Here is an 18,302-nt window from a genome sequence, read left to right on the forward strand (position 1 = left end):
CTTGCCCTACCCCCCACCAGCACCGCAACACGCAGCCAGTCTGGGGGCCGAGGCCGAAAGAGCAGCAGAGCGCCCAGCAGCTCTGCTCCCCCCCTGCGCGCCTCCCTCCGCCCCGCAGCGGCTCGCCTGAGCCGGGAAGGCAGGAGGCCAGGGAGAGGGGCGGTTAGGCGGGGGGAACAGACTGGATTGCTGGGCAGGTGAGCGCGGCCTGACACTGGGGCTGGGGCGGGGCCGGGGAGCTCAGCTCGCACAGGGCTGGCGCGAGCCGAAACACGCGCTGGTTTGGAACGCTGGGTGGGACTTTGGGGCTCTGCGGGGAGGGGTCCGACGCATAGAGACGTAGCGGCTCCAGCCTGCGTTGGGGGCGACCCGCTTTAATAAAAACGCGTGTTCTGCTAGTTTGGTCCCGTGCGGCCCTGTAACGAGCCGCCTGCTCTCGCTCGTCCAGCGAGTCCTGGAAGGAACTCTGGGCAATGCGCCTGCGCAGTCGGGGTTCTTACGCTGGAGAAGACGCTCGCCGAAGGAACGGGAAGGTAGTTGCATAGTGCGCCTGCGCAATAGGGCTAAGCTAGCTAGATGTGAGGCCTCTGCATTGCGCTTGCGCAGTAGGCGGGGCTGTCGCCTTCTCAGAGGAAAGCGTCTGTGTGGGAGGCAGGTTGGTGGGCGGCTGCGGGTTCGAGGCTCAGGGCCGGTGGGGGCGAGCCGGGCGGCGGCGCCATGTTGCGGCGGCTGCTCTCGGCGCTCATTGACCCTTGTTTTGTCCCCAGCAGCGGGAGCAACATGTTCTACGCGGTGCGCAGAGGCAGGAGGATCGGAGTCTATCAGACCTGGTGAGGGTGGCTGCTCCCGGGTGGTCCCCACTCCCGCCCCGCCTGGGGGCTCCTCCCCGCACCGGCGGGGATCCCCCTCCCCTACTAGGCCTACCGGGGCTGGCTTCTTCAACCCCTCACGTCGGGGCGCCGCGTCCCCTGCGCGGCCAGGGAGCCCAGGCTTCCCCTTCGGCCCGGGGTGGGAGGAGCCCGCGGGGTCCTGTCCCAGCTCTGGGGCCGCCCGGCTCCGCGCTGACGGCCCGCCTGTCGCTGCTGTGTTGTAGGGAGGAGTGCCGAGAGCAGGTGAACAGGTACCCGGCCGCCAGCTTCAAGAAATTTGCCAGCGAGGCCGATGCTTGGTCCTTTGTGGGCAGCGAGGCACGGCAGTCGTCATCCCATTCAGCAGGTAGTGCCCCAGCAAGCCCCTTCCACCTTCCCTGCCTGGGGCAGTGTCTGTACGGGAACATACCTTTGGCAGGACCACCAGGGGTATCGAGTCTGGTGCCCTGCCGGCAACCCCATCACATATCTCCATGTGTACTTAGGGTTAGAATGCTGCGTATTGCGATGGTGACAGCGCCTGTCCCAAACAACTTACACTATAAGGCTATGTCTCCACTACAGACCGTACAGCTGTCCTTCAGACATGCCAAACCCATGGAGAAAATGCAGACATTAGGCTTGCTTTTGGCTTAATTGGCTTATGAGTTGCTTGTTGGCTAGTTCTTTAGCTTGTTGCCTTTTTTTTTTTTAAATCGACTCCTGCCAAACAATGGGGAAGAGAGAGAGTCAGGGGCGCACAGCGGGCCCACCACAGTCCAGACTGCAGGCTGGGGGGATTTAGTCACATAGTGTTGGGTTCTTAGGGATTGGCTTGTTTTGGCCTTGTTTTGAAATGGGATTAGCTCCGTGTTTCTCAAAACTGTGGTCACTGCTTGTGTAGGGAAAGCCCCTGGCGGGCGGGGCCAGTTTATTTAATTGCCCCATCTGCAGGTCCGGCTGATCGTGGCGGTTCGCTGCTCCGAGCCAATGGGAGCCGCTAGAAGCGGCAGCCAGTATGTCCCTCAGCCTGCGCTGCTTCCAGCAGCTCCCATTGGCCCAGAGCAGCGAACCGCAGCCAGTGGGAGCCACGATCAGGCCCTGCCCACCAGGGGCTTTCCCTACACAAGCAGTGACCCCAGTTTGAAAAACATTGGATTAGCTTGATTTTTGAATTGTTGTGACAGTCCGAGTGCGTGTTTACAGTCTGAAAGTTGGCAACTGTGCTGTACTGCTCTAAGGTCTCCTCTTTGCCAGCAGAATAGAGCTCTCTTGCCAGCATAATTAAACCACCTCCAACAAGCAGCATTATCAGGACCTCTCTGCACTGGCACTTTTGTCAGTGAAATTTGTGTCTGTTAGGGGTGTGTTTGTTTTTTTTTCCCACACACTAGCACTTTTGTTGGTTGGGGTAAGTGTAGCCTAAGGTCTGGTCTACAGTTAAAAATTGGGTTGACCTAGCTTCATCCCTGCTGGCTGTGAAAAATTTCACACCTGGAGTGATATACTTAGGTCGATCTCACCCTCTGTGTAGATCTAGGTCAGCTGCAGAATTCTTCCATTGCCCTTGGTACCATCTCTGAGAGGTGGATTAGCTATGTTGATGGGGAAAACTCTTCTCTGGGTGTAGGAAGCACCTATGCTATAGCACTACAGTGACACAGCTGCAGCGCCATAGCTGAGCTGCCCTAGTGTGAACATACTTTTAGTATCAGACAAGAGACAGATGGATACCAGTAGATGGGGAGTACAAACAAACAATGAGACTATATAGGTCGCCATGAGAAGCAGTGGTCTCAGCAAGTTAAAGCTTCATTTTAAAAACCAGCTAGGTTTCTTGCCCTCACCACAATTGGAAGGCTGTTCTGAAACTAATGGGTGTTACTTCTGAAGCAACAGCAGGTAAAAATAGGGTAAAATAGTCTGATTTTTCTGAGATACAGGTACCCCCACAACTCCCTCCCTGCTCAGTATCTCTGAAACCATACCATGTTGTGTGGCATATATTATATTTTGCATCCTATAACTCAGAGGTCCTCACTATGGGGCGTGCCTCCCTGGGGGGGGCATTGAAAGTTCAGGGGAGCATAGTGGGGGGCCCAGGCTTGCCCTCAAGGGGGGCAGGGAAGGAGTACTGCCTAATCCTAGTGCTGGCCTGGCTTCCAACTGCGGTTCTCAGGGCATGGATAGATTCCATTACTGGTAAGGGAGGGATGTAACAAAGTTTGGGGACCACTGTTATAACTGAATGTAGATCAGTTGCTGTTGCATAGAAGGACTGATGAATTACTGTCAGACAAGCTTCTTTTATCATTAAGTTAACTAAAATATTTCCATAAAATTTTCACTGATGTTATAGGGTGTTTAACAAGGCATGCCCTCTGCTCTTCTTCCACTGCACACAGAGAGCACTTGGAGACACGCTGATTGTAAACACAATGTGTGGTTTATTTACAGTGTTCCCCCTCACCAGCAGCATCTTATTTACAACAGCATATCATTTTTAATTCCCTAGGTCAAGGACAGGAAAGGTGGGAAATCTCTCTTGGGACTAATTCTGAGAGACTGGTTTTCTCTCACTAGCAGTTCTTGCCAGTGCCTTATCTACCTTCTGAGCTAATGAGTTAATTAGCCTTATAGCTCATTGCAGCCCATCCCCAATCTATCCATTAGTCACAACTGTAGTAGTCAGTTTTATATTCCAGGCAACTGATTGGAGATACAGTGACCAGGGTGGTAGTTCAACTGCTGTTGCGCAGCACTCTGTCACTGGGTGGCATTTTCAAAAGGGCCCAGCACTGGCTTTTAATGGTGGTACAGTTAAGGCAATGCTGAGTGCTTCTGAAAATCTGCGCAGAGCTCATGTATCCTCAGTATCTAGTAAAACATACAGGATAAGGAAAAATCAAAGATGGCTTTGGATTAGTTATGTGAGGCATCGTTATTTACTATGCAACTTTAAGGCTCAGTCGAATATTGAACTCCTCTTCTAAAATTGAATTTAATTATGCTACTGCTAAAATTGGTAATTGGAAATGAAAAATCTATTTTAATATATTTACTCCTGCTAAAAATATTGCCACAGATTAAAAAAAAAATCTAGGAAACAGAAAAGCCAAATTGTAATATTAAAACATGAAGTTATGCTCTGCACACATGTAGTATTTTCTATATTGTGTATAGCTATGTGGCTAAGTTAATTTATGAACCTTAACAGCTGCATGTCCTGATTGCTGAAATTTAACATAGCATTAATGATGACTTGTACATTTATTTCTGTTCTCCTTTTTTTAAAAAATTGTTGGGGATTAAAGGAATGCTATGAAATTTAACTTGGTACTTCTGCCAGAGTGTCTTCCCTAGTAGTTTAACAAATAACTTCTAATACTGCTACAATTAGGCATGCAAATTATAACTTAACTTTTATATTTGTATGTAATACTGTTTTTTTTTCTGTAAGGTTTTAATGGCATATCTAGTTTAACACAAAAGAGTGACAGCTACTGGAATGAACTGGAGATAGCAAGCCCAAGTTACAGCACATGCAAGAGACCATATGAGCAGTCTTCGGAGGAAGAATCTAACAGAAAACATGTAAAATACAATGAGACATACTCGGCACCTTCAGTGAGCAAAGATAAATTCTCATATATGGGTAAGCCTCTTTGATGGGACTACAATTTATTGAAGTATATTTAATGAATATGAAGTATTTTAAACAGAGTATTTAACAAGTCTGTAAAGTTGCTGCTCTCACTAACAGCCAAAACCTGGTTCAAGTTGAAATTCTCTAGAGTGAAGAAGCTTTGGCATGTCTCTTTCTGTGAGAAGCCCTCAACTATTGCTGCTTGGTTTAACAGTGTAGATCTAACCCTTATGATATGCCTGGAAGGTTATCTCCTCTTGCTGACATTTAGTCCTCCCTAATGGGTGATCGAGGTAGGGCATTAAAGAAACTTTTATTTTTGTGTGTGGGAGAACTGGATATCTGAATGCAAGAATTACAGTTCTGGCTTTCTAATAGTAATGTTTAGAGTGCCTTCAGAGCAATAATAAATTTAAGTAATCTTATCATAAAGCATATTTTGAATATATAACACTAGTCATTACATGGCTTGATCTGGCCACTGTAGACAGGATGAAATCATGTTTTAACTGATATGGAATCGTGTCAGAGCCCTGAGTAAATACACTTGAGCGAACACATTTAAACATGTATTTTAACTTTTCATTGAGGCTGATGGCCATCTTAGAAAAATAAGATGGGACCTGGAGTTGGGGGCATGAAGCTCTTCCACACAATTTTGAGGCTTGGCAAAAATTGAAGTTCTTGTGAAAAAAGTTGGGGCTAAAATTATTTCATGGATTCTGCAGCAATGCAAGATGATATATACAACTTCTATGTGAAGAGGTTGCTAGAACATTATTGGAGGAAATATAAATCTGTTAAGAAACAATTTTCTGTATTTGAAAGAGGCTTATGCCTTTGAACAATTAAAAATTGTTTTGTGACATTTTAAATAGATTGCATGTATCCATCTCTTGCAGGTGACTCTGTAGTTGTTTATACAGATGGCTGCTGCTCAAGTAATGGGCGTCGTAAGGCACGTGCTGGAGTAGGAGTCTATTGGGGACCAGACCACCCTTTGTAAGTAATTTTGAGATCATAGTTAAATCATTTGCTGTACAAAAACTTACTAATATTGGTCTTGTGTAATTCATCACTTAAATTGTATGGCCTTTAAATTCAGCGACTTCAGAATGTGAAACCCAGTTACTTCATGCATCTGACGAAAGCTTATGCTCCAATACGTCTGTTAGTCTATAAGGTGCCACGGGACTCCTTGTCGCCTTTTACAGATCCAGACTAACACAGCTACCCCTCTGATACTTACTTGACTGAGACTTTCTTTAATAATATCACCAAATTATATAAATAATGAGCTAGAAAGAGTAAACTCAGTTATTAAATTGGAATATTGAATATCAGCCATCACTGAGGGCAGAAATAAAGGTGCCTGTAGAGGTTAGAAATGTAGGCAAAATATAACCAGACTCAGCCTGGACAAATGCCAGGAAATATCTTTGGGAAGGTTTAATTTAGGCTCCCATTAAGTGCTTCCACAAGTTTTATATATAATTATATTAAAATGACTGTTCTCAACCTGGAGGTTCAACCTGCAGTAGGGACAGGGCCAAGCATGCCTAAATTTCAGATTAGTTGCCACTTAAAAACTAAAATTTCCCCTTCAGGGAAATTCCTGAAGGGGAAATTTTAGTTATGCCCCAATTCTACCTAATCTGTGGCTATACACTCATGCAGTAGTGTGAACCACTAATGTATTTTGTGTTGCTTTTAAACAGAAATACTAGTGATAGGCTTTCTGGACGGCAGACCAACCAAAGAGCTGAAATACATGTAAGTTGTGGTGTTTTAAAATTGTTTTATACTTGTGGGAAAGAATTGAGCACTATGACTCCACACAATTTAATCAGCTGCTAAAGCTCCCAGATATTTTCAGACATTCAATTTAGTTTTAGTAGGGCTCTGCTGTGGGTGATTTAGCAATGATACAAGTCAAGAAGGAAGCTGGTGATTCTGCTAACAGTATTTCTGCATAGGAGTTGGTAGAGTTGCTTTCTGGAACTCACATTGGCTTCTTCTCTGGGGTTTCTACCTCATAATGTTTGTAGTTAGTTCTGTTCATCCTGTCTCAAGGAAGATAGCTCAGAAATAGAAAGGAGTTCAGAGACAAATGATGGCAAGACTTTTCTATGAAAGAGAACATTAGGACTGTTCAGTTTAGATATGAAATTAATAACAGCAGGCATGATGGAGGTCTACAGAACAATATCTGGTGTAATGAAGATAAAATGGTGCTCCTATTCGAAAGATAAGGATAATCCAATGAAATTGAAAGGTGACATTCAGAACTGATACAAGGAAATACTTTTTAACACAATGCACAACTAACCTTTGAAACAATAAAATATCATTGATGTCAAGATCTTAAGATTCAAAACAGCATTAGACATTTATGTGAATAATCAGAACATCCACAGTTCTATTAGAGGAAAATAGCCAGGATATTAAACCCTCATGGATGAAGGGATGAGCCAATCATTAGCTGGCAGGATTAAGAAGTTTCTTCTATGGACTAGTTATTCTATAATTGGCTACTCTGTCTTCCACCTTCCACTGAGGCATGTTGTATCCTGTCTCTGACAGACTTCTCGACTGTGGGACATCTGATACGTTACTGCAATTTTTGTCTGTCTTCACACTAAATTCTCTAGTTGTATTTCTTCTGTATGTATTTTTTTGTTGACAATCTTCTGAATTACGATTATTGAAACACTTCCTTTAGGCAGCCTGCAAAGCAATAGAGCAAGCAAAGAGTCAAAACATCAAGAAACTGGTTCTTTACACTGATAGCAAGTTCACTATAAATGGTAAGTTAATGATTTCAGCTCTGCTGTGCATTGAATGTAGAACACATACCTTCATTGTATAAGCCCCACAAATCTGTTTCTGTAAAATAGTTTGCGTTTTTTTTAGATGGTGTGTAGGGAAGGGATTATGCATAACTCATTTCAATTCCCAGTAATAGCAGGGAAAAGGACTCCAAGAACACCCTGCATAGCTTGCCAAAATCACATCCACTTTTTGTATCAGACTCTGGAATAGACAAGATACCTAGTTTAGCAACTGATGTAGGAAATAATTTTAAAATATCAGATACTGAACGTCTATAATAAAGGATTTTCTGGCAGAAGTTCAGGATGCAATATACAAAATGGTGTATGAATTTTCAAACGAAACCGTATAAGTGTATGCTGTATATCTGAAAATGGCCAGCAAAGTAGTACTGTATTAGGAAACTGCCTGTTCTCTCCTCCCCCTTCCCCCCCCCCCTTGTTCTTGTATCAAAGTTTAAAAAAAAAACACACACACACAACCCTGAAACACTTCAAGATTGTTCTGCTTGTTTTTACCTCTAGAAATGTTTTTATTCAAGTCTATTCTTCCCTGGTTTAAATGGAAGACTGCTGGAGGGTGGTGTCTCCCAATGTATATTGTGAGATTTCACCTTAGGTGTTAATGTTGAATTTTTACAAGACCACCTATAAGTAGTAGGCAGTGGAGTTAATGTGTTCTCTAATAGACTAAACCCCTTTTTCCCCACTTAGTTACTCAGCTTGCAGTCCCTTGTGGTTTATAATTTTGGAGTATAGGTATAGCCTGAATTTCTAACATGAAAGCAGATGGAGAAAAACATTTAGGTCTTTTATGTGAAGCAAAAGGCACAATTGCATCTTGTTCTTCGCAGGTCACTTCTAACAGACTGGATCCCAGAGTACTTTTTAATTTTTGTTGTAGTCTGAGCACAAGCTCTTTATTAGTTTATTAGATCTCAGGAGTTCCCATAGTCACTGTGTTTGGCAAGTCAATTTGTCTGCCTCAGTTTCTCCCATTGTAAAATGTGACTGCTGGCTTTTGGGATGAGTTGATCTATTTAAGTGCTTTCAAGACAAAGTTTGTATGTGCTTAATGATTTGGGTACAGTATTGAGTCTGGCTTCCTTGTTGCTCAGATAATTGAGTGAGATTTGTGTAATTGGTTTTTATCTATACTTTCCCAAAATTAGGGAGGCTCTTGGGCAGAACAAAGACTTTATATGATTTTTGGATTGCAGGTGAGAGAACTTTCATCTGTTTTTCCCTCAAAGCATGAGCCAGCAGCTCAGAGGGCAAATGAGGTGGAAGTAATTTGATGCCTCCTCTAGGAGGCGATGCCCTCACCTTGGAGAGGCCAAGGAGCTACTGGACAGGGAAAGGGGGATGCTTGGGTGGAAGCAGTAATCCAGGAGCTGCAGGGCCGCCCAGAGGGGGGGGCAAAGAGGGCAATTTGCCCCGGGCTCCGCAGGGGCCCCCAAGAGAAGAGTGGAGGCTCCCGCCTCCGCCCCTCTCCTGGAGCCTCAGCGCATCAAGCGCCGAGTCTCCGCCGGGGCCCCACCCCGCTCAGAGCCGTGTCGTCGGGGCGGGGCTGGGAGCTCCAACGGGGCCTGAGCCCCGCCCCGCTCAGAGCGGCGTGGGGAGGGGGCGGGGCAGCTGCCTTCGCTCGGCGTGGAGCTCACAGCCCCGCCCCCTCACCACGCTGCTCTGAGCGGGACGGAGCTCAGGCCCCGCCGGAGATGCGCTCGGGTAAGAGGCTGGGGCGGGGGGGGGGGAGCGGGACCCGCCGCCGCCAAAGCGCAGCCCGGTCTTCGGCGGCGGGGGCCCCTTCTGTTCCGGGACCCGCCGCCGAAGTGCCCTGAAGGCCCACGGCGGGACCCCCCCCCCACCCCCCCGCCACCGAATTACCGCCGAAGACCGGGCTGCGCTTGGGCGGCGGGTCCCGCTTCGGCGGCGGGGGGCTCCCGCCGCGGGTCTTCGGGGCACTTCAGCGGCGGGTCCCGGAACGGAAGGGCCCCCCGCTGCCGAAGACCCCGGGCCCCCGGAATCCTCTGGGCGGCCCTGAGGAGCTGTCCCGTTTTCCCACTGTCTTAAACTCTGGTAGCTCCCACTTCTATGTGGGAGAAAGTGGAGGGAGGTTCCTAATAGCATTGGCCCCAGAAAGTGGAGGAGTTGCTAAGCAAGGGCTCAGTGGACCAGGGAATTAAAACCAGCAAGGAGGCAGAAGAGATGGGGAAGAGCGGAGTGGGTGGGAAAGAGGAATAATAGATCCATTAAGTAATCTGTTTCCTTCCACTTCAGTTGCCCCACCAGGGGGCAACCAGTTCATACAAATATGGGGATGGGACTGGTTATGGGAGCTTTTGGTCTGGCTTCCTGGACAGAGTCCTTTAGTGGAATGAGAATTAACAGCTCAGTTTGTTCATACTGCCAGGCATAAAGTGGCCAATTCTATTCTGGTAACTATTTCATTAGTACACTTGTTTAATGAAGGGCTCTCCTGTCTTGGACAAATTGACTGTTAATTATTTCTTTGACCAGTAGTAGATGACTTTCTAACTCTTAATTAAAATATTGTTACTTTCTCTCAGTGACTTCTAGGTTTGTTACGGTTCATGTTGTTCTGAATGTGTTCTGCTGTATGCCTTCTTTTTTAGGTGTTTATGCATTCCCACCATATGTGCGCCTCTTCTGACTTTCAAATAAAATAAGTTAGTAAAGCTCTAGTTAGAGCTGCACACTGTTAACACTATTGGCAAACAGACCCTCAACTTCAGTTTATTGCAGTTCGCCTGGTAAACTTGCACTTAAGTGAATCTAAACTCATGTATTATGCTCACAAATGGTGAGCATCAGTACCAGTCAATGGGGAAGCATAGGTGTAAGGACACATGCTGGAAAGAGACAGTCATTCTGAAAGACTGTATTAGAGAATGAAATCAGCATGTTTCACAGATTGCCACCTGTGTCTTTAATGCAGTTGTGGAGAAAGTTAGTAACTGATAGCAGTATGGTCTTGTAGCATTAAAGTCATTGGGAGTGGGACCATGCCCATAGTCTGTAGAGATAACAGGAAGAACAGTAGCTCTAGAGTAAATATAAAGCATGTTACGGGGATAATGACTAAGACTAAGATTTTTGTCATGGGTATTTTTTAGAAAAAGTCATGGGACAGGTCGCGTGCAATAAACAAATTAATGGAAGCCTGAGACCTGTCCGTGACTTTTACTTAAAAAAAATACCCCGTTGAAGTGATTAGTGTTTCGTTCTGATCTTTACATGGCAAGGATTTGAAAAAAAGATAAAACTTCCTAAATAACTTCCTTTTAAAGGCATGGTCATGGATAATCTTCCTATGCAGTAGCCACAAGTTATTTACATTCTTGCTGAATTTTTAAAATATATCCAGTTTGTATTTGTATTTAGAAACTGTAACTATCTTCCAATAAAACATATTAATTTGTTTTTCCATAGGTATAACAAGTTGGGTAGACAACTGGAAAAATAACGGCTGGAGAACAAGCACAGGAAAAGATGTAATAAATAAAGAAGACTTTGAAAGACTTGATAAGCTTTCAGAGGGAATGGAAATTCAGTGGGTGAGTAATTTGGTGGTGTTAATTGTGACTGAATAAGCTCTACTAACTTAGGTACTTTTGCTTCTAAAAAATATTTTATACGTTTTCACAAATAAGAGCATCATAAGGAATTTGAATAAACATAAAACTACCATGAATCAACATAAGTACCAGGAAAATTATTAGCTCCATCCAAAATAATCAAGATTCTGTTACCAAGAAATACACACAAAAGGATCTAGTAGATCCTATCAAACAATATACTTAAACATTTGCTCATATATTGCCCACCAAGAAAATCACCACAGTTAAATCTCTAGGGTATTTCCAGGAAAAAGGAGCAAAGCTCAGATCTAAACTAAAATACTGAGAAACTAACAGAGGATGGTTAGATCTGAAGGTCAAAAATTTAAGAATTCTTAAATTAATCAGTTTTCAGGGTGTGTAACTTGATACAGTAAAAAAAAGTTTTACTGTATCTTTAGTAGAACTGAAATGTGTCAGAATCCAGCAGGGTGCAAAACAAACTAACTCAGATTTTCTGTGGTATATTCAAAGCTTTTCCAAGAATATTAGAAGCATGAATATGGCAGTCCTTAGAAAACCCATGTTAGCTCTCAATTTGGTAAGAACTCTATCTCAAATGTAGAAGTAGGATACAGTAACTTTTTGCCGAGTAACTAGTTATATTATTTTAAATTGAGTCTGTAACCTTTAACTCTTCTAGTAGAAATAAATGCAGCATTGAGAAGAACTTATTGTCCCCATAGCTACCTTTCTAATTATTCTAAATTTGCCTGTAACCTTCCAGAGATACCTAACTTGGAATCAAATCTCTGCACCATTGCCTTTATGGCTAGTGAAACAGAATCCAAGGAAATGAACCATTAAGTAATCCCTACAAAACAATACAGTGGGCATAAGTGGAGGCTTTATACTTCTCATGGGGGATTTTCCTAAAGGAAGTTCCTTCTCTTATTGTACTTTTGCAGTCATTCAAATACTCCACTGATGTATTCTGTTCAGATGTCAAAGGCTGACTAGATCTTGTCTCACTAGTAGAAATATAAGCTCCGGGTTGCAGTTAAGCAAACAACTGTACTGAACTAAAATTTAAATCTGTTGTCTTTTATCTAACTTCCCCTGGCTATAAACAAAACATAAACTTCCAAATACATCAGAAAATCCATCTGACAGTGGCTGGAGCACTCTATTCTGGCACTTCAGGGAGGGAGTCTTGTCTTTATAGGCTTCCACTCTACACTCCCTCTCCAGTAGTGCTGCATTGGGAATAGAATTGGTGGAACTGTTAAAATCTGAACAGAACAAATCACCACAATAAGAGGAGCAAAGAGTCTTGTGGCACCTTATAGACTAACAGACGTATTGGAGCATGAGCTTTCGTGGATGAATACCCACTTCACCCACGAAAGCTCATGCTCCAATACGTCTTAGTCTATAAAGTGCCACAGGACTCTTTGCTGCTTTTGCAGATCCAGACTAACACGGCTACTCTTCTGATACTTGACACAATAAGAGGAGTATCCTGTGCTAGTCTGAAAACCAGACAGTGCTGCATTTCATGAACTTGGCACTTAAGTGAGAGCTGAGAATGTTGTTGGGTTTGAGAAATGGTGGCAGAGCTTATATTATGGCCTTTGAGTGAGACTACCATATGTAAAAGAGGTAAATGACTTATTTGAGTTACGCAGAGTCTGGTGGCACCTTAAAGACTAACAGATTTATTTGGGCATAAGCATTCATGGGTAAAAAGCCACTTCTTCAAATGCATGGGGTGAAAATTACAGATGCAAGCATAAATATACTGGCACATGAAGAGAAGGGGGTTACCTTACAAGTGGAGAACCAGTGATGACAAGGCCAATACAGTCAGGGTGGATGTGGTCCACTCCCAATAATTGATGAGGAGGTCTCAATACCAAGAGAGGACCTACATGTCTCCAGGTTCCATCCAGGACACATCACATGATCCATTGTCTACAGCCAAGCCCTAAGATACAACCAAATTTGCTCAAATCCTTCAGACAAAGACAAACACCTACAAGATCTTTATCAAGCATTCTTAAAATTACAATACCCACGTGGGGAAGTGAGGAGACAGATTGACAGAGTTAGACAAGTACCCAGAAGTCACCTACTACAGGACAGGCCCAACAAGGAAAATAACTTACAGCTCCCAGCTAAAACCTCTCCAGCATATCATCAGTTACTGGGAGTGGGCCACACCCACCCTGACTGTATTGGCCTTGTCATCACTGGTTCTCCCTTCTCTTCATGTGCCAGTATATTTATGCTTGTGTCTGTAATTTTAATTCCATGCATCTGAAGAAGTGTGTGTTTGTTTTGGTTTTTTTAACCCATGAAAGCTTATGCCCAATTAAATCCCTTTTTCTTTAAGGTGCCACCGGACTCCTTGCTGTTTTTGTGGATACAGACTAACACAGCTACCTTTCTGTTATTTGAGCCAATAAATTCTAGGCTGCTCCTGGATCACTGAGTTCATCTGCAACTGGTGTAGTAACTTTTACTTCTAGTCTAGACCTCAACCAACTATATGCCTTTGTCGCCTCAGGGTGACAGCGCCACATGTTGCTGCACATGCGCTATATTTTGAGACCACTTGAAAAATGAAGCTAGTACTGAATACTGCTCTTAACTTGTTCAAGATGGGTTTCATGTCAGCAGCATGTGTAGCTAGTGCTCCAGGATTTAAGGATGGTGTTCAGGGTGTTGATTTTAGCCAGGAAAGCCCTTTCTCTCTGCTGGTATTATAGTGCTGTAGTTGTACTCCTGTTAGAAGCCTCCACCCATTTATGTTCATCACGGGTGTTCTCCATGATGAGTCCTTGATTTTAGAACTTTTTACTCCTCTGCTTCTACTGCCAGAACCTCTGTGCAACCTTCTGGACATAATGCAGAGCCCATCTTTCCCCGCACCTTCAGACCTCTGGGGAGGGAAATGGCTACAGGTTGGAAAGGTTTGGGTTTATAATTGCTAATGTGTATTAAGTGTAGGATGGGGGGGGGGGGTTGCATTAGAAATGTATGGAGTTGGCACTCAGCATTGGATATCTGCTTATCGAGGCTTACCTACATTTTAATAAATAAAATGAGGCTCTAACTCTGAGATAGGAACCAGTTAAAATAATCTAGCTGTGAGAAGCCCTACTATATGTAGAAGCAATTACTTAATGCTCTAGAGAGGTGCTGTTATACTTGGGATTAATAAAGACTGACCAGGTGATCAGATTTGGTGTGGTCTCTTGACTATTTGAATCTTGGTAGTGTTGACTCAAATAACTTTAGACTTATCTCTCAACAGATGCATGTTCCTGGTCATGCTGGCTTTACAGGAAATGAAGCAGCTGATAGACTTGCAAGAGAAGGAGCTGGAAAACAAAACTTCTAGCATGCTATCATGACTAGAAAACTTCATTCTTGCTAACTAAAGACTGTTTAATCCATAAGACAGACTCTCTTTTCAATATGAAAACTTCCAGTTGGAATTGTTCAAAATAAGTTAATTTAAACTTTGTTATAACTATACTTACCTTATTTCTGGTTTAAACATTTTAAATATACGCTGTCCTGTATAAACACACCTACTTTTTTAGGGTGTTCAGGTTACTTGGTTAATCACTGCTTTGTTGGTAGAAGCTTGTTTTAACAATTAACTGAACATTCAAATATTGGTAAAAGAAAGGTGTCCAGTGTTTTTAGTCCCAGTTGCCACAGTGCCTGTTAAGAATTTTGTTAGATGTTCCATAATGGAGATAAAACTTTGGGTTTTACAAAGTATAATTGTTTCAAAAAGTTTGAAGGGAAATCTGTTACAATCTGAATGCTAGACAGATGTTGGTTTTTCCCTTTACCAAAAGTATTGAAATAAATTTAAACTTGAGAAGTTTGATAGTATATTTATAAGCAAATAGTGTAGAAAAGACCAAAGTGCAATGGTAATTATTTGAACTGCATAATCCTATAAAACATAACTTTCCCCAACTGCACCTCCTCAAATGCTACCAGGTACACCTCTATCTCAATATAACGCTGTCCTTGGGAGCCAAAAAATCTTACTGCATTATAGGTGAAACCATGTTGTATTGAACTTGCTTTGATCCACTGGAGTGTGCAGCCCCTTTCCTCCCCCCGCGTCCCCCCCCACCCCCCGGAGCACTGCTTTACCGCGTTCTATCCAAATTCATGTTATATCGGGTGGCATTATATCGAGGTAGCCGTATATTTGTTTGTATGTTTGCTTGTAAGAGTATTATGGATGTAAATATTGGTTAAAAAAGTTAACCGGTTAAATGATTAAAATTACATCGTTTAACCAGTTAACTATTAACCGAGGTCGCTCAGGCGGGCAGGGGCTGGGGTCCTGCTGGGGCTGCGGGCCTAGGCCCTGCTCCAGGCTGCCACAAGGGCTGGGGTCCCGCCAGCCCGACATGGATCCGTGTGGCTGACCCAGCATGGCCAGCTGGCCGCCATGGTAAATGGTTACGGTCTGGTTAACTGTTAAGGGTAAGTCTAATGCTTACTGGTTAACCTTTTACATCCTAAAGAATATCCATATAAGCTGCTGTAAAGTGTGAGTTTGTCCAGACTTGCAGAGGTAACAATCAACAAGCCGGGAAGCATTAGACATGATTCCTTTTCCAGCCACTTGAATTTCAAGTCCTCTGTAGACTTTGCTTCCAGCTTCTTCTTGAAGCAGCCTCTAACTGGCCCCTAATCAGCTATTGCCATCACAAGATGGGCTCCTGAGTGACTTCATACTGAAAACTGCCATGTTGACTGTTGCATTGTCTTACACCTGTTCACTGAGAGTGATGATTTCACACTCGAATCCATGTGCATTCTGGTGACTTTCATGCTGATTAGAGTCTTCTCTACATATAACCATATGGTCTGACATACTACTTGATTCCTGCTTTTTTGCCTGCTTTTGTGAATTTCTTCCTGTGCCACATTTGAGTTCCCATTGTTTTTTCTGCTTCTCTAGCACCACCATGCTTTTAAGTTATTTTCCTGCTTTCTTTTCCCTTCTTAAACCTTTGTAATTTTTGTTCTGTTTCCCTCTCCCCTATGCCTGTCCCATTCTTCTTTCCCCATGAAGAAGAATTTAACAATTATACTCTTTCTGTTCCTTGTCCCATCGTGCTCACCCCCTCTCTTGCTGCATTGACATATGTTAACCCTATTCTTGCCTCATTTCTATTTTTTCCTCTCTTTACCTGTGATCTGATTCTGCTGACCCCATTTTGGTTGATTTCCTTTCTTTCAGTCCTGTTGAAAACATACTTTACTGCTCACAATCTCTTTATGCAAAGAGTCCTGTGGCACCTTATAGACTAACAGATGTATTGGAGCATGAGCTTTCGTGGGTAAATACCCACTTCGTTGGATGCATGACAATCTCTTTATATATTGCTGTCTACCGTCAGCTCTGTTTTCATGGCCATTCTTCCATACCAGCCTCCTTTTTTGCCCATATATGTTACCCTCTTAAGATGCATTTGGCTCTTGTTTCTAGCCCCTTCCTGTGCCAGCTTCCCACACCCCTTTTTTTCCCCCCCTTAAGTGCAGTCTGACTCTTCCCTTCCCCCCCCCCTTTAGTGGAATCCTCCATCCCATCCTAGCTTCACTTCCTGACTCTCCCCTGTTTCCCCTATATTATTTGAAGCTATTTAGGTTTCAGTTTGTTGCTCTGACGCTAAAGCTTTTCCCCTCCTTTCCTCTTTCTGATATTCAGTAGTGTATTGACGCTTAGCCACCAACTCGGTCATTCACTTGATGTGTTCTGACCATTGCCACTTTTCCTGGGCATTGGTTGTTCCCCCTCAACCTTGAGACATGCAGCTTTATTCACCGTTTTGTCTTTTCCCTCTCAATAGTAGCAGGGGATCCTCTACAGCTGCTCCCTCTGTTGTATTACTGTCGCTTTGATTCTTTTCCCATCTGAATTCCACCTCTTTTATGCTAGCATTTTAGTAAGTACAGAAATGCTTTTCTTTAAAATATCAATTTTTTTAAATCCTATATTCTTAATTTTTCATATTGTATAAAATTCTATCTTCATGTGACGTGGGCTGTGGGAGTTTTGTCCCAATTCCAATCATTGGTATAAGCCGAACTAGTCACTTCTAGTATAGATGGGCAAAAATACTCATTTTGACCCTGGTTTCAAGTGGAATTAAGTGCAAGCTCCACTGCTCGGAATAGCTTTGCCTTCCTCTGCTTGGATTATACCATTTCAACTACATGGATAACTATATAAAGGGGCAAATCTCCAATCTAGTCAAGGCCTTTATTAAACTCAGGTGTAGAGTTCCCTGTGTGGTGTCTTGCTGATACATTAAACATTTACTTTCAAACTAAGCAAATTTCTTACTTTTACTGTAGGCTTTGATGGGTAAACTAGACTTTTCCTGCATCATAAATCTCAGTAGCCCAGGTTCAGCATGCCCAATTATAGCTTCATACCTGTGCAGCTGGAGTACCTTTAAATGGATTTACACGGGGGTCACTTGAGGGTAATGAAGGCTTCAGAGGTGTATTGCAGGGTTGTATGTGGCCTGCAGAATTTCTGCTGGTGTTCATGGTTCATCGGACAGTTTAGCTGTTGAAACACAGGCCTTATGGTTGCCAGTTCAGAAAAACACAAACCGAGTCTATTTAAATTGATGTGATAGTGGGTTTAAGAACCCTAGTCTAATAGCAGTCACTTCTCAGGTGAAAATTCAGCCATATGTATTGAAAGTTTAATTCCAGCTTAAGTTTGTCAGGGAGCATTTATAAAAGCCTCTAATTACATCCACCACTTAATTTTACTGGATTAATGAACTCCCTATGCTTCCTCAGTTCCAAGTTAAAATGTTACGCCTGCAACGTAAGCACTCAACAACTGGGAAATCTCAGAATTAAGGTTGCCATTGTAATCTTACTTTGGTCCCCTTGTGTGTAGGCAATGACCAGTTCCTAAATTTTCTATATCCCCCCCCCCCAATCCAGGACATTCTATCCAATTGAATGCCACCCTGAAAATTTGGTTGGATTCTTTCCCTGCCTCTCTGCTTCAAAATTTTTTGTATAATGCTGGGCAAGTCACTAAAACCATGGAAAAGTCCATGAATAAATAATTTAATAGTAGGCTTAGGATTTAGATGGTGGGCTGTAAATAAAGCCAAAGTTGCACCCTGAGCAATGAATAGAACTAATGGAAATATGGAACAGACACCTATATAGTTACCGCTGTCTGTCCATCCTGTGCACTGAATGTGGCAGGGATCCTGTGGCAAAAACAATGTGACCATGTAAGTGAAAGTCATAATATGTACGCAAAAGGGGACCAAATAAAGATGGAACAACCTTAATTCTGGGATTTCTTAACTTTTGA

The 18,302-nt window shown here is 43.4% G+C and overlaps 1 protein-coding gene and 1 long non-coding RNA gene across 11 annotated transcripts in view; one reads left to right on the forward strand and one right to left on the reverse strand.

Annotated features, from left to right (window-relative positions):
* RNASEH1 (ribonuclease H1) lies at window positions 1–14,807 on the forward strand. Of its 9 annotated transcripts, none has more exons than XM_045009166.1 (9): window positions 1–197; window positions 768–830; window positions 1,094–1,215; window positions 4,309–4,503; window positions 5,397–5,496; window positions 6,213–6,267; window positions 7,217–7,301; window positions 10,779–10,903; window positions 14,226–14,807. In XM_045009166.1, exons 2-9 carry the CDS (start codon window positions 781–783, stop codon window positions 14,310–14,312), a joined length of 819 nt encoding a protein of 272 aa, XP_044865101.1. In that variant the 5' UTR covers window positions 1–197; window positions 768–780; the 3' UTR covers window positions 14,313–14,807. The 9 variants fall into 9 exon arrangements, with proteins under 9 accessions (XP_044865101.1, XP_044865100.1, XP_044865102.1 ...); XM_045009165.1 differs by having other exon boundaries at window positions 2–197; window positions 771–830; XM_045009167.1 differs by lacking the exon at window positions 1–197 and adding an exon at window positions 421–533.
* LOC123366072 overlaps window positions 3,276–18,302 on the reverse strand; it is a 27,703-nt gene continuing 12,676 nt past the window's right edge. The window contains exons 2-5 of one of the 2 annotated variants that reach the window (XR_006577902.1): window positions 17,390–17,525; window positions 12,734–12,893; window positions 7,351–7,527; window positions 3,276–7,221 (exon numbers count right to left, since the gene is read on the reverse strand). This is a non-coding gene — a long non-coding RNA (uncharacterized LOC123366072). The remainder of the gene's footprint in view (window positions 7,222–7,350; window positions 7,528–12,733; window positions 12,894–17,389; window positions 17,526–18,302) is intronic. The other variant, XR_006577903.1, reaches the window with a different exon arrangement.

This window comes from Mauremys mutica, chromosome 3, assembly GCF_020497125.1.
Source record: "Mauremys mutica isolate MM-2020 ecotype Southern chromosome 3, ASM2049712v1, whole genome shotgun sequence".
Taxonomy (NCBI): Eukaryota; Metazoa; Chordata; order Testudines; family Geoemydidae; genus Mauremys; species Mauremys mutica.

Excerpts from the sequence above, each read along its gene's own strand:
- RNASEH1 (XM_045009162.1), top strand. The coding sequence starts at position 718 with ATGTTGCGGCGGCTGCTCTCGGCGCTCATTGACCCTTGTTTTGTCCCC. Across the intron at positions 4,504-5,396 it reads AGATAAATTCTCATATATGG|GTGACTCTGTAGTTGTTTAT; the intron begins GTAAGCCTCTTT and ends CATCTCTTGCAG. Across the intron at positions 7,302-10,778 it reads TAGCAAGTTCACTATAAATG|GTATAACAAGTTGGGTAGAC; the intron begins GTAAGTTAATGA and ends GTTTTTCCATAG.